Source organism: Merops nubicus, unplaced genomic scaffold (assembly GCF_000691845.1).
Source record: "Merops nubicus isolate BGI_N331 unplaced genomic scaffold, ASM69184v1 scaffold22158, whole genome shotgun sequence".
NCBI classification, from domain to species: domain Eukaryota; kingdom Metazoa; phylum Chordata; class Aves; order Coraciiformes; family Meropidae; genus Merops; species Merops nubicus.
In genome coordinates, this window is record NW_008625473.1 from 61325 (window position 1) to 74026 (window position 12702).

Below are 12702 nucleotides of genomic sequence, written 5' to 3' on the forward strand. Positions count from 1 at the left end.
CACCTTCCTTTAGTGTCAGGGTGTCATTCTGTAATGCTGAGAGAGACACAAGCAAGAGGAAATCCCTGCTGCAGACGTTAGAGCTGGATGTCATAAAATTAGGTAGAACCGTCCAAATTATTAAGACATGAAAAAAAACACTGGCACTTTAACTGTTTTCCCACCTCCTTCTGTAGCAGAAGGTGATTCCAAGTGGCTGTGACTCATCCTCAGGAGGTCCCTGTGTTTTTTTTGCCTAATAACAGTAAGGGTTTAGTGAGACTATCATGAACAGAATATCTAGAGATTCTTTGAAGACTCTGCTACATGTCCTGTCTCTTACCTAACATACAGCAGAGAGCTGTATTAATATTTTGCTGTGAACTCAAGACCTGTATATCTTTTCTCTGGGAAAGATCAGAATAGAGCATTCTCTGTTGGGAATTCAGGAGTGTAGTTGGGTTGCTGCGCTCCCTGTCCTGTACTTGATTGTCAGGCTGTGGTTGGACGTGGCATCCTGGGAACTGCAGGGTTGAAACTGCATTAAAAAGAAAAGGAAAAATCGTTAATGGAAACCATTGACAGTGTCTGAAGGTTTCATGGCTCTAAAGGTAAAAGGCTTGGATGTGATAGGTAGTGTTGGAGAATGCTCGTTTAAATGAAGAACAAGAACTTACTATGTAGTGTATTTATGCTATGTTTAGTGTTGCAACAATTTACTTTCTAGATCTCACAATTAAATTTTAGTAATAAATGAGCTGGGAAGGGCATTAAGAAGGTGGTGGGAACTGTCAGGATTTGCAGAACTGCAAAGCCCATGAGTGAAATTCTGTATTCCTAGTGGGACGTGGGATCCTGGGTAGCTCAGCTTCTTACCAATTCAGTATTTTATACTTGGTAACCTTTCTGGTTAGACTTCATATGCACAGGCAACAGAAGTGAATGCGTTGCTTCCCTCGCAGCTGTCTTCAGCCTCTTTGATTTGTAAACCCCTAAAATTTTCCATGGGAGGTGCAGATCCTTGCACAGCAGATGTGACCCTAGTGATAACAAGTGCGGTTTCCTTCTTCAACTTTTGTTGACCTACAAGAGATAATGAATGATAGGCCTTTGGAGATCTGTAAACCAGAAGTGAAAACCACTGTAAGTACAGGGACAATATGTAATAACACATGCTGTTGCAATTACCTAAACCAGTCTGAGAACACCAGCTGATCAGAGATCTCCCGTTTGTAGTACATGTCACCTTGGCCATATTTCCAGCTGTTTAACAGACCGGTTATTTTCCATGTACAAACTTTGCATTTGAAGAGGGTTGATGATCTTTCATTTCAGCTCTCAGGGCTGCCCCTGGTTAAAGTAGTCATTAAAGGGTGATATTTTAGTAGCATCCCAGACGTTGTGTCTGGCTTGGTCTGAAATCCTTACACCCAATGTTTTCTTCTCTCTCTGGTTTATCAGCATTTGATACTTCTCATGGCGTGTAACAAGGCTGATGTATTGAAAGAGAATTGAAAACAGAGAGCAGCCTTGACTCAAGAATGGTTCGTGGATGTGGTTTTGTTTTCTGTCACATCATCGTTGCTATGGTGACTTAGCAAAGATCTGTTTAGCAGTCACTAGATGTTTCATGTTCTGGGCAAAAGTTAGGGATTTTCCAATATTCCTCTAACCGCTCTTTTACGTAATAACGTGAGTGTGTTGTCTTCTGCAGTTAGTCCCTGCCACTCTTGTTACTTACTGCTGCTTCTGTGAGAAGGTGTCTACCTGCTGTGTTTTGGCTGGTGGTATCCCTTCCTTCCTGAAGTAATTTCAAGGAAGGTGGATAAATAACATTCCTGTCTCATCAAGGGTGAGTGTTTCCTCCCCGGGACGGATGTCACGGAGTGCACTGATAAAGGCAGAGGGATGGAGAACAGGAACCTGCTGAGGAATGGTCCTTTTTATGAATCAGTTACGCAGTTTTGCAGGAGGAGGAGGGTGTGTTTGGAACTGATTCACATGGTTGGAGTCAGGAAGTCTGAGCTCCTTTCCCATATCTCTCAGGCTTCTTAGGTCACCTAACGCATGAACGAGAGCATGATGTGGCTACAACCTTAACTGAGATTTCCTACTTCTAGGTTGATAAGTGGGGGATGGTACTACTTCTATTCAAGTTCCCTCTGCTCACTGGGAGGGGTTGAAGGCTGCAGTGCATGCTTGGGGAACTGGTGCTCCACACAAAGGTGCTCTGACTGGCAGGAGAGTCGGGTCAGCATCTGACAGTCTCACTGTGTCTGGCGGGTTGTGTCAAGCACAGGCACGTCCCCTTGCTGCTCCCAATCACTGGCCTGGGAGCAGCCTTCCTGACCGTGGGCAAGGGTCTGGCACTTTTGGCCATCACTGCAGTGGCAAGCTGTGGTCAGCCTCCAGCTCTGCAGTGGGGCAGGTGCACCTTGCAGCATGTACTCATCCCTCTCAGCAGAGGTTTGAAAGCAGGAGACAAGGTTTCTTACATAGGCTTGACCTCAGAGAGAGCTTTTTGGACATCAACACCACAACTGCTTAAGCGTTCAGAGCTACTGAACATCCCAGTGGAGTTCCCTTTGCCATGCTAAGCTAGTTAGAGAGAAAGGATCAATTTCTTGTGGGCTGCTTAGACAGGGTCAACTTGATGGTGGCCATTTTCAGAAAGCCTTCAAGGTACATGTTTTATTTTACTCCCAGAAATTCAGATAGTTCTCTTGATAAAACAAAGTGAACATTCACAAGTGTTCCTTCAGCTGAATTTGGCAGTAAAATAGAAGGATCTCCCTATTAGGGGGAAAAAAACCCCTTCTATATGTATTTCAGCTAACATAATAAGTGCTTCCTGTTTATTTGACTCTCCTGTAATAGTACATATCCCATAATATGACCTTATTTTCCCTTATTCTCAATGATGAACTTCTGTTCTATGCTTTAGACTTACTTGAAATCTGAATTAATATGAAGTTCTTCCCTCTGCTGGTGTCTACTGCACTGATTTTGCAGATTTTGTAGCTCATACGTCTTAAGGTTGAGACCAGTTTTCTTGTCATCTCTGAAGAGTTTTGGCCTGTCCATTCCCTACAGCTCCACAGAACTGATACTTGAGCCCCACTGCAGATTGGGAGGGGTTTCTTTCCTGCACAGTTTAGGGTAATCTGCCTCTTACTGGCAGCTCTTACATTTTTATCAGTTTTGTAAGGTTAATTAATGCAACAGCCTCCAGTCTCGGTTGTCTTGAATATTTAGAGGAAAGAAAGAGATTTATGCACATTTTTTTTTCTGCAAAGCTAGATTTGGTTGAATTTCTGTTGAATTTCGGAGTTAGATTCCCTGGTAGAAATCAGTGACATTCCACTGGAGTCTATTGGATGATAAGCTCAGCTGAGGATCTGGCCTTTCTCAGTTAAAACCTGTCCCTGACTGAAGTTGTGCTACTTTGTGCTGAGCATATGACAGTTGTTGCTATATTCTGTGTAGAGAAATATGTTATGTATTTCTACTATCTTTTATCTCTACGCAGCTATAAAGAAAGACAGGGGTGTGTGTATACTTTTCTACACACATACACATGGATGTTTGTATGCAGTCGCCCACACACAGATAAACGTGGGAGGAAACTCCCTCTTTTTCCTGTCATTAATCATGCACTTGTACACCCTAGGCTTCAACTGACATGGGTGGGTAGAGCCTCACTGCAGATTTGAGCCACCGTGTCCAAATTTATTTCCATGTATCAAAAACCTCCGAAGCCAACCAAATAAAACCCCACCATGCATCCCTACCAAACTTGGAGGTTCTTGGGAACAAAGGAGCTCCAAGCAGAAATAATTTAGGTTGGCCCCCTGGAGAGATCCCTTCCATGTGGGTGGCTGGATTAAGCACCCGTTTCACCCGTTGCAGTCCTACTCCCAATGCACAGAGCAAGTGAGGTCTCTTCTTACAGTCCAGCACATTAAACCTCCTACTTACTGGGGGGAGGGGTAAGGGTATGGTGATGGTGGGCAGGCCAGGGCTCTGGGAACTGCGGTGGGTTGGATGAGAACGTCATTCCAAGGGAGCTCAGGAATTCCTTCGTCCAGCTTTGGGGCAGAGTTGGGTCTCTCCCTGCTGTTAGCTTTTCTGTCTGTTTTCTTATCACGTTAATCTCTGTGAGATTAACATTGACTTTAAACTCTTTCAAGTCGTGATGACAAGCGTGCGTGGCAGTAAATTCTTCCGTATCAAGAGTGAGACAAATTGTACCATGCTGTGTGTTATGGTGTAGTACTATTAATTGCTTAACTTGATAAATGTCTTCTGATAGGCTATATAGTTAATGAACAAAGATGTTAATTGCTCTTATCTGAAATGGCTACATTTACAGGGGCGTTTTCTGGAGCCATGGATGTCTCCTAACAGAGATTTATTTCAAGTCATCCATTGTTTTCAGCAGTTTCAGAGTCCATTACCCTTCAGTGTGCCAACTGAACAGTCTCCACCCCCATCAAACTTTGGAGAGCAGTCACATCTTCCTACATGTTATTCAGCAGGGTTGGGTCTTATTTGGATATGGAAAACTTACAGGTAATCCAGTATGCTCATCATCCTGGGCTGCAGCAGCGTGGCTCATTCTTAAGAGCAGCCAAGAGCGAAATGAGCACCTGACAGTGGAAGAGCAAGGGTCTGGAATAGCGCTGTGTCGCCCCACCATCTGGAATATTTGACTGGGAAAATCATTCTTCATTGTTGTTTTGGTGGGAATTGTCAGTCTAAATATGCTTTAATGCAAATAACCACCTCTATTTGTAGAATCCATCTTTTCTCGATGCTTGTGCAGCTGAAGATTTAGTACATTATTATATGAGTAAGTGCATACGAGCCTCATAGTAACAGTGGACGTCATGTTTATTCTTTCCCTTTTAGAATTTCCCATGGAAACAAGTGGGCAGATTTTTGCATTATTGAGTAGTCTGCTGCTGCTGACTTTTCCCAGAAATGCTAGGAGAAAAGTAGCCTTACATGTGAGCCTTCATGTTCTTCTAGTTTTGGGAGCACTGGATTCCCCTAAGATTTGATTTATAGTAGGTTTTGGTGTGTGGCTATTCTGGTACAAAGTTGTTTCAAAGTTGTACAATTAATAAATCTTTATGGAGAAGAAAAAAACCCAAAGTTCTTGCTGAAGTTAAAACATACCTGATTTCCCACTGGAGAAGTTGCATGTTTCACTAGGAGGCTAAAAGCCATGTGAAGAGAAAAATGTTTCCTTGGCTTACGGTTTTTGTTTGCTGTAATAAATTTCATTTTTGTCTATGAGTCTCTTACAGTTTTTCAGAACATGTTCAGTAGCAAACAGCCAGAAGATAAAACCAAAACTGTAAATCTGTAAGCTGACATATGTTAGATTCTCTGGCCAAAGTTTCCTAAGTCAGGATTAATTTTGTAGAGTGAATGAGAAAAGTGCATTATCTTGCTTTGTTTGATAGATTTCAGACTTTGCCAAGAAATATAAATCCCCTTTCAAAAATGACAGCTATAAAAATAAGAATTATTATATTCTCAAATAAAGGCATTTTCAACTGAACTTGATATATTACTGCTCAGAAATGCTGTGGCTTTAGTCTGTCTCAAACCAATAATAGGACTGAAATATTCAGGTCCTCGCTGCTCACTCCCTTCCCATGATATGCTAAGTTATGTTAGCATACTAGTTTTCTGTTTCATGCTAGAAATGGGGCTGAAGGAGCTAAAAAGTAACCTGGGAAAAGCTGGGTAGGTTCCCTGCTCTCCCTGACACCACAGCCAGACAAATATTTATATGGGCAGAGGCAAAGTGGGTGGATGGAGGTGGGAGTGCTGCTTAAGCCTAGTATTAGTGCTAGATGCTTTGTGATGACCCTCTGAAGATCTGTCTCATTGTAGGTATCTTCAGATCTCTGAATTTGTGTTTCTGGTCTTGCATCTTGTTGTAATTTGAATTTCCCGTGGAGCGACCTGGGGGTGCCGGTGAAGCTTCTGGGGGTGTGTGCAAGCCAGCCCAGCTGGAAGCTGAGAACACCCAACACTTGCACTGCTTATTTGTCGGCCACGATGATTCACTGTGATTGACGTTCGCATACCTGAATGTCAAAATAGCCTGTGTTTTAAGAGGAACCAGTGACTCAGGCTGTGGTTTTACCCCGGGCCATTTCCTGACAAACAACTGAACTGTGCTTGGTCTTGAGAAAACACAAGCGGGGAACACCTCTCTGTCCTGGCATCTGTGTGTGTGCAGGCATTACGGCAAGGACACCTTTGTGTGGGGCTGACCTCCACCTCGGTAGTGCTGCGGTCTCTCTGTGAGGAGCAACATAACCATGTGAGGCCCAGGAAGCCTCAGGTCTGAGGGTGGCTCTGTTTCAGTGCTTCTTCAGAGCACTTCTGCAGAGCTCAGATGTGGCAGCATGGTCTCCAGTGTTCAGTAGCACCTAGAAGCACAATTTCAAGGAGCTCCATGCAGTGATAAATCACTTTGCTTTAGACTCTTTTGATTGCAAAGCAGAGATGAAGCTGCCTGTAGCTGATGTTCTCAGAACTGAAAATATTTAACTTCCCAGAATATGGTGTTCACTTCCTAGAAACAATGCATATGATGTTGCATATGGGAGTGAAGTAGTTTTGGGCTATTCATTTTTTTGAGTAAGGTAAAAAAGAACTGCAGTAAAGCTTTGTGTGTGGTAAGGCTAGATAGAAGGTATGGAGCTGGGATCATAGGAGAGCTGTGTAAGTAATCTGACTGGCTTAACACTTTCATTTGGAGAGATTAGCCATCTGTGTAATTCCACATTATGGTTTAGGTAGTCTTCCTGTTCTTTGGAAACTGCAGAACTCCGTGTTCCTCCATTCTCCGTAACAAAAAGTATTGTCCTACAAAAAGAGGTTTATGCCTGGGATGAAATCACTTTCATATAGCTACAGAGCTGTGATTGAACTGGATCAGTTGTCTTTAATACTGTTTAAATGGATGGTTTAAGGCGTAGAAGAGACTTCTCTTGGGAACAGATTCTGTGAGAATTCTTCAGTCCTCTTTGAAGTTAATGGAGGGTATTAAGGGCAGTCAGCACCTTCTTAAGAGAGAAATTTAAATTGCTTTGATTCATTTCAGTTTATATTTCCATCAACTGGTTCTGAATTTCTCCCTTCTCCAGTCTTTCAGAGCATGTCTTTGATAACTTTGCCTCCTGAGCATACTAGATTTTAGGCTGGCTGTTTTCATATTTTTCCCTGAGTGGTGTAATGCTGATTACTGAAGGATCTTGGGCCTTTGGCTTCCTGTTGGAATGAGATAATTACTCTCCAGTAGGCAACGCGTGACGTACAACATCAGTGTTAAGCCACTGGGATTCCAGTCACTAGTGTAGAACAATATCGTGGGTAAATGAATAAGCAGAAGTTTATCATACTTCCTGCATAACAAGATTTTTGTTAAAGAGACAGTGAAAATTGTTATCCTCAAGGACTAGTGTAAAATGAACACTGCCACACCAAACGTTACTGAACTGGAGTTCAGGTCCCTGGGTTGCTGGGTTTTTCTTGCTGAAAAGCCAGCTGCCTTTGTGTAGCAGCAGAGGTGGATGGCGGAGCCATCACTGCATTTTGGCAGATGATGTTTAAGGCCTTATGAGCATGTATGAAGCGCGTAACTTCAAAGTGCACTTTCCAGATGCACCACCTACTTAACTCACGGATGCAAGTTGTACCAGTTTGAAGCAGAGACACTCCACATGCAATTTGCTTATTTCACACTCGCCCCCAGGAATCGTGCGTTGTGATTTTAAGAGTTGGCCTTGTTTGACCCTGCAATGGATGTGATTTCTCCCTTGCTTTCTTTATTATGAGGCTGTCAGTTAGAAATAACACCTGCAGTGCACAGTGGGAGTAAGTTTGAGAAGTTTAAGTTCTATGTAAACCAGTCATATTGAGAAAATAATTCATAACCGTAACAACCTCTGTTCTCTTGCAAGACATGGCCAATCCAAGGGTTTATTCGTGTGGTGTGATTACTCATTTTTGTATGAAAATGGTTTTTCTGCCACAGCAATACTGATCAGTTTGCTATATCACTATAGCAAAGGGAAATGAATGAAGTGTTTGAGGACCTCTGTTCAATACTCATTACTTAAACAGCAAGAAGACTTGCATAAGTGTGGTGTCTGTACACATACTGGATAGGTACACAGCTATATCTCTGTGTATTTACTTATGTTCAGAACATAATTTTGCATGTGCTTGTATATATGCATTTATATTTCAGCTTATCTCAGAGATAATTGTACTTCTGTAAGGCCCAGGAATTATGGGGATACTAATAAGGAGTTTCATGCTTAAGTCAGTTTCCTTGCTACTGTCGATTTATGTTGTACATGTAATTTCAAAGCACAGTTACTTATTTATGTTTTAATTGTGACTTTCACTTTAAACTGGGCATCAGCAGCCTGTGCAGGCAACCAGTACTTCTGTATAGGCTGAGATGAGTAGGTTGATTGCTCTGCTTTTCCTTGAGTCTAAAAGCTGAGGGCTGAATCTTTGGAGCCCCAAGAACCACTGTCAAATGTAGCTAGTCTAGATTTTGATGACGTGCTTGATGAGCCTTGCAGCCAGGGAGAAGAAGAAAGCATGGAATAAAACTGTCTTAATGTAGCACACTGTTCTTCTGTCTGTGTGATGGAGATGCCTCTTCGTATGTTGATAGTGCACACGTGGCCAGACCCCTTCAGAGCTTAGTTCAGCCTCAAGTTAGGTTCTGTAGGTTTTGGGTCCAGAACAAATGCAGTCTGACATTTTCATATTTCAGACATTTAGGTCTGGCCTGGTTTTGGTTTTGATGTGAGTGATCTTAACAGTTGAATGAGCTGGATGAAGGTGGCTGGTTGGATATCTCTGTTGAACAGCCTGTATAGGTATATTGCTTTCAAATTAGATATTTTGCAGCTATTTTCAATACAAAGAGTAATTTTGATAGTGCTGTTCTTACTTTGAAATTGTGAAAGTTCTGATGACTAAGTAAACACTTCTTTTCCCCTTCCTTTGTTTTCTTGCAGCCAACTGGGTACATGGAAAACTCCATTTCCTACAGTGCTATTGAAGATGTTCAACTGCTCTCCTGGGAGAATGCCCCTAAGTACTGTTTACAGCTCACAATCCCAGGGGGTACTGTCTTACTGCAGGTACAGTAAACACAGAAGTACAATTTCCTTTCTCTCTTACTATGAATTTCCTTTAATTTCTGTCTGCTATGCATGAAATCTTAATTAAATGGTTTCAGAAAAGGCAGAGAATTCAGTATCATCAAATTATCTAACCACCAGAAAATTTGCTCGGGGTGATAGCCGTGAAAGTCTTCATGTTGTTTGACAGTCAGAATGGAAATTTTGGGCTACAGTGATTAAATCTACTTACTGATCTTGTGTCTCAAAATAGTGTTCTGTGGAAACCAACATTAATGTGGGCTTGGAACAATTGTACTTTTACATACAGTCCGTTCTTCCCATGAAGCAAATATTTCAACCTTCAGTTCATATAGGAAACCTGTAAGTTGCACTGGGACTGACAGTTATCTTTTTTAGAGATATTTGATCTTCATTGGAAGATTTCACTATATTGTACAGATATCTGCATATGCAGTTCTCCAAGTGCTGTTTTCAAACAGAAGACACTGCGTTTATATTATTCTGTATTTCTGCATCCAGTTGTGAGGCTTTGTGGGGCTCCTTAGGTCATAGCAAGTTTTAGTGACAGAGAAACACTCCACAGCACTGAGCTGTGGAACTACTTTAGAGTAGGAAAAGAAAAGCAACTGAAAACCTGGCAGCTTGGCCCCCCAAAAACTTTGAACAGTCATAACTTAAAAAGACTGAACTGATTCCAGCTTAACTCTGACACTAGTTCTCAATATTGTTTCAAAGACAATCTGTTACCTCTTACCCTTTGGGAATTTGGTTTTTCAGTTGAATATGCAGCCATGACTATTGTTGTATATTCATTTCATGCAGGAAGGACTATAAACTGATTTGACTGAGCAATTTCTGCAGGAAATGCGAAGAAAAGATCAGTTTAAACTGTGGATAACTCATGAAAAATCAAAAAGAATAGTTTTCTTGAAAAAGTATGGACAATTTGAACGGATTGATCATAATGGAGTTTGTGTATTTGGGTGTGTACATACACACTGACTTTAATCGTGCTGCTTTTGCACAAAGCAGTGTGAATTTGAAATAGTGAGGCCAGCAGGACTAGGGGGGTGTTTATGCCTCTATTCAGCACTGGTGAGGCCACACCTCAAGTACCATGTTTGGTTTTGGGCACCTGAACACAAGAAAGACAATGAGGTTCTTGAGCGTGTTGAAGGAAGGGCAATGCAGATGGTGAAGGGTCTAGAGAGCAAGTCTTATGAGGAGTGACTGAGGGAACTGGGGCTATTTTGCTTGAAGGAAAGAAGTCTGAGGGGACACCTTATCACCCTCTACAACTGCCTGAAAGGAGCTTGTAGAGAAGTGGAAGCCAGTCCCTTCTCCCAAGCAACAAGTGACAGGGCAAGAGGAAATGTCCTCAGGTTGCACCAGGGGAAATTTAGGTTGGATGTTAGGAGAAATGTCTTTGCCAAAAGGCTTTTCAAGCATTGGAACAGGCTGCCCAGGGAGGTGGTGGAGTCACCATTCCTGGAGGTATTGAAAAGCTCTGTAGATGAGGTTCTCGGGGACATGGTTTAGTGGTGGGCTTGGCAGTGGTCAGTTAATGGTTGGACTTGATCTTAAAGGGCTTTTCCAACCAAAACGATTCAATGATACTATGAGAATGTAGTTCAATGAAAAGATGGGAACGTTTGAATGATACATTAATGACTCTGTCTGCTGGATCATTTGTCCAAGAGAACCGTGGTACACGATGCACCGACACCTGGCGCATAGTCCCGTGTTTCATTATTTCTTGGTGTTGAATTGATTGCTGAAGCCCTCGTAGGGCCACAAAGTGTGTGACACTATCTGTATACAGGAAGGGTTTACTTAAAGCTTCTCTGAAATAACTCTACCTGCAGATCACAGGAAAAATAACCCAAGTGATATTATTCAGTAACCCAAGGCTAAATGCCAAGCTGACCTGTGTTTTCCTTACTGTAGACTTCTGTAGAGACATGGAACAGCAAATTTGACTTGTGAGTTGGGAAGCCAACATGACTAACACTGGGTCATGTTAATATTAGGTCCAGCTAGGTCCAGCTCTCTTTTGCCTTAATTTCAGACAGGCTCATGGATCTGTCCATATGCAGAGCTGTTTACCAGTAACCCAGAGAACTTCAGCCCTTCACATGGCTCCTGTGCTTGGAGTTTGGATGGTCTTGGAATATCATAAAAATATCATGAGGTTTTGAAGATTTTCAGCGTAGCAAATACACTCTCACTCTGAAATGGTTAGAGGTGTATATAGAAACATTCATGGCCACATCCTTTGTGGAGTATATTTCTAGAGCTCTCTTTCATTTACTTCACTGGTGTAATCCTGGGGGTTGCAGCCCTCTAAAAGGGGCTGCAGCCATTGCCCCAGTTGAATCTGAAAATGGTGCAGCAAAATAAATTCAGTATGACCTGAGTACATCTAACTTTGTGGACTCTCCTAGTGTGTAGGTAGCTTTGGTGCTTTTTCAGATGTTCTTGAAGCACAGGCATGTGTCCTGTTGCACATGGAGCATACATGCATGCTTCTGCTTGGTGCCCAGTGAATTTTTGTGGCTCAAAATGACTTACTGATTTTAGGCGTTACCAGGGAGTGTAGGGAGTTTGAATGTCAGACAGGCTGCTGCAAGTCCACTTAAGTCCTTTTTTGGTGGTTTGAAAAGCTTCTGCTGTGCGTGACATTGGGGAAGGTGGGAAGATGAGCCATAGTATCCCAACAGCTAGATTAAGGTCCTCATTATGGATGAAATCTTCTTTGCCTACTCCATTACTTGAATTAATTAGAAAGAAATTAATTTATCAAGTTAGATGATTTTGGTCTTTGTCTTGTGGTAATTCTGGCACTTTTCCAAAATTTCCTTAGGGGTTCTAGCATTTATATGTAATCTGTTTCAACAACAAGAATAGTTACATCTGCCTTTCCAAATTCCATTTCTAGGCCTTTATTCTATGGTTTGGTAGCTGCCTTTACATACCTCCTGAACAGGAAGCAAACTAAAGTTTGAACTCGCAGCTCCCTGCTGAGTTTAAAGGAAATTGGTAGGCTGTGCAGACTTTAATCCAGAGCAGCCTGCCTTTTTTTTCTTTTAAAAACAAAAACCAACAAACCAAACACACAAATAATTACGTTTGTGAGAAAGTAACATCTTAATATGGATGCTTTGGTGTAACAATATGGATGTCTTTTCTTTGAAAAGATTGGTGTCTTTATGTAACCTCATAGAAACTGGTAAAGAATTGGAGTGAGTGGGGCTTCTTTTTGTGTGTTTTTTGCCTACTGGCTGAGCAGACTGGATCAGATTACATTATAACTATGGGAATTGCAACTTAATTGAAAATACAAACTTTAAAAATGTTTTTAGTATGACTTGGTCCATGGTAGTGTCTCAATTGGAGGGCCTATAAAATTAGATTTCCCTTATACAGTTGTAATGTGTATTTACAAATCCAAAAGAGTACTGGAAGTTATTTTTAGTATATTAAGAAATCAAGATACAGAAACTGGATTTATCAAGTAGTTAAGTTCAGC

At 41.7% G+C, this 12702-nt stretch overlaps 1 protein-coding gene across 1 annotated transcript in view; it reads left to right on the plus strand.

Moving 5' to 3' along the window:
• Positions 1-3899: 3899 nt before the first annotated feature.
• The window catches only part of CMIP (c-Maf inducing protein), a 68943-nt gene continuing 60140 nt past the window's right edge, over positions 3900-12702 (plus strand). Inside the window, exons 1-2 of the mRNA XM_008945700.1 lie at positions 3900-3917; positions 9045-9170. Coding sequence (XP_008943948.1) covers positions 3900-3917; positions 9045-9170 — 144 coding nt within the window. The remainder of the gene's footprint in view (positions 3918-9044; positions 9171-12702) is intronic.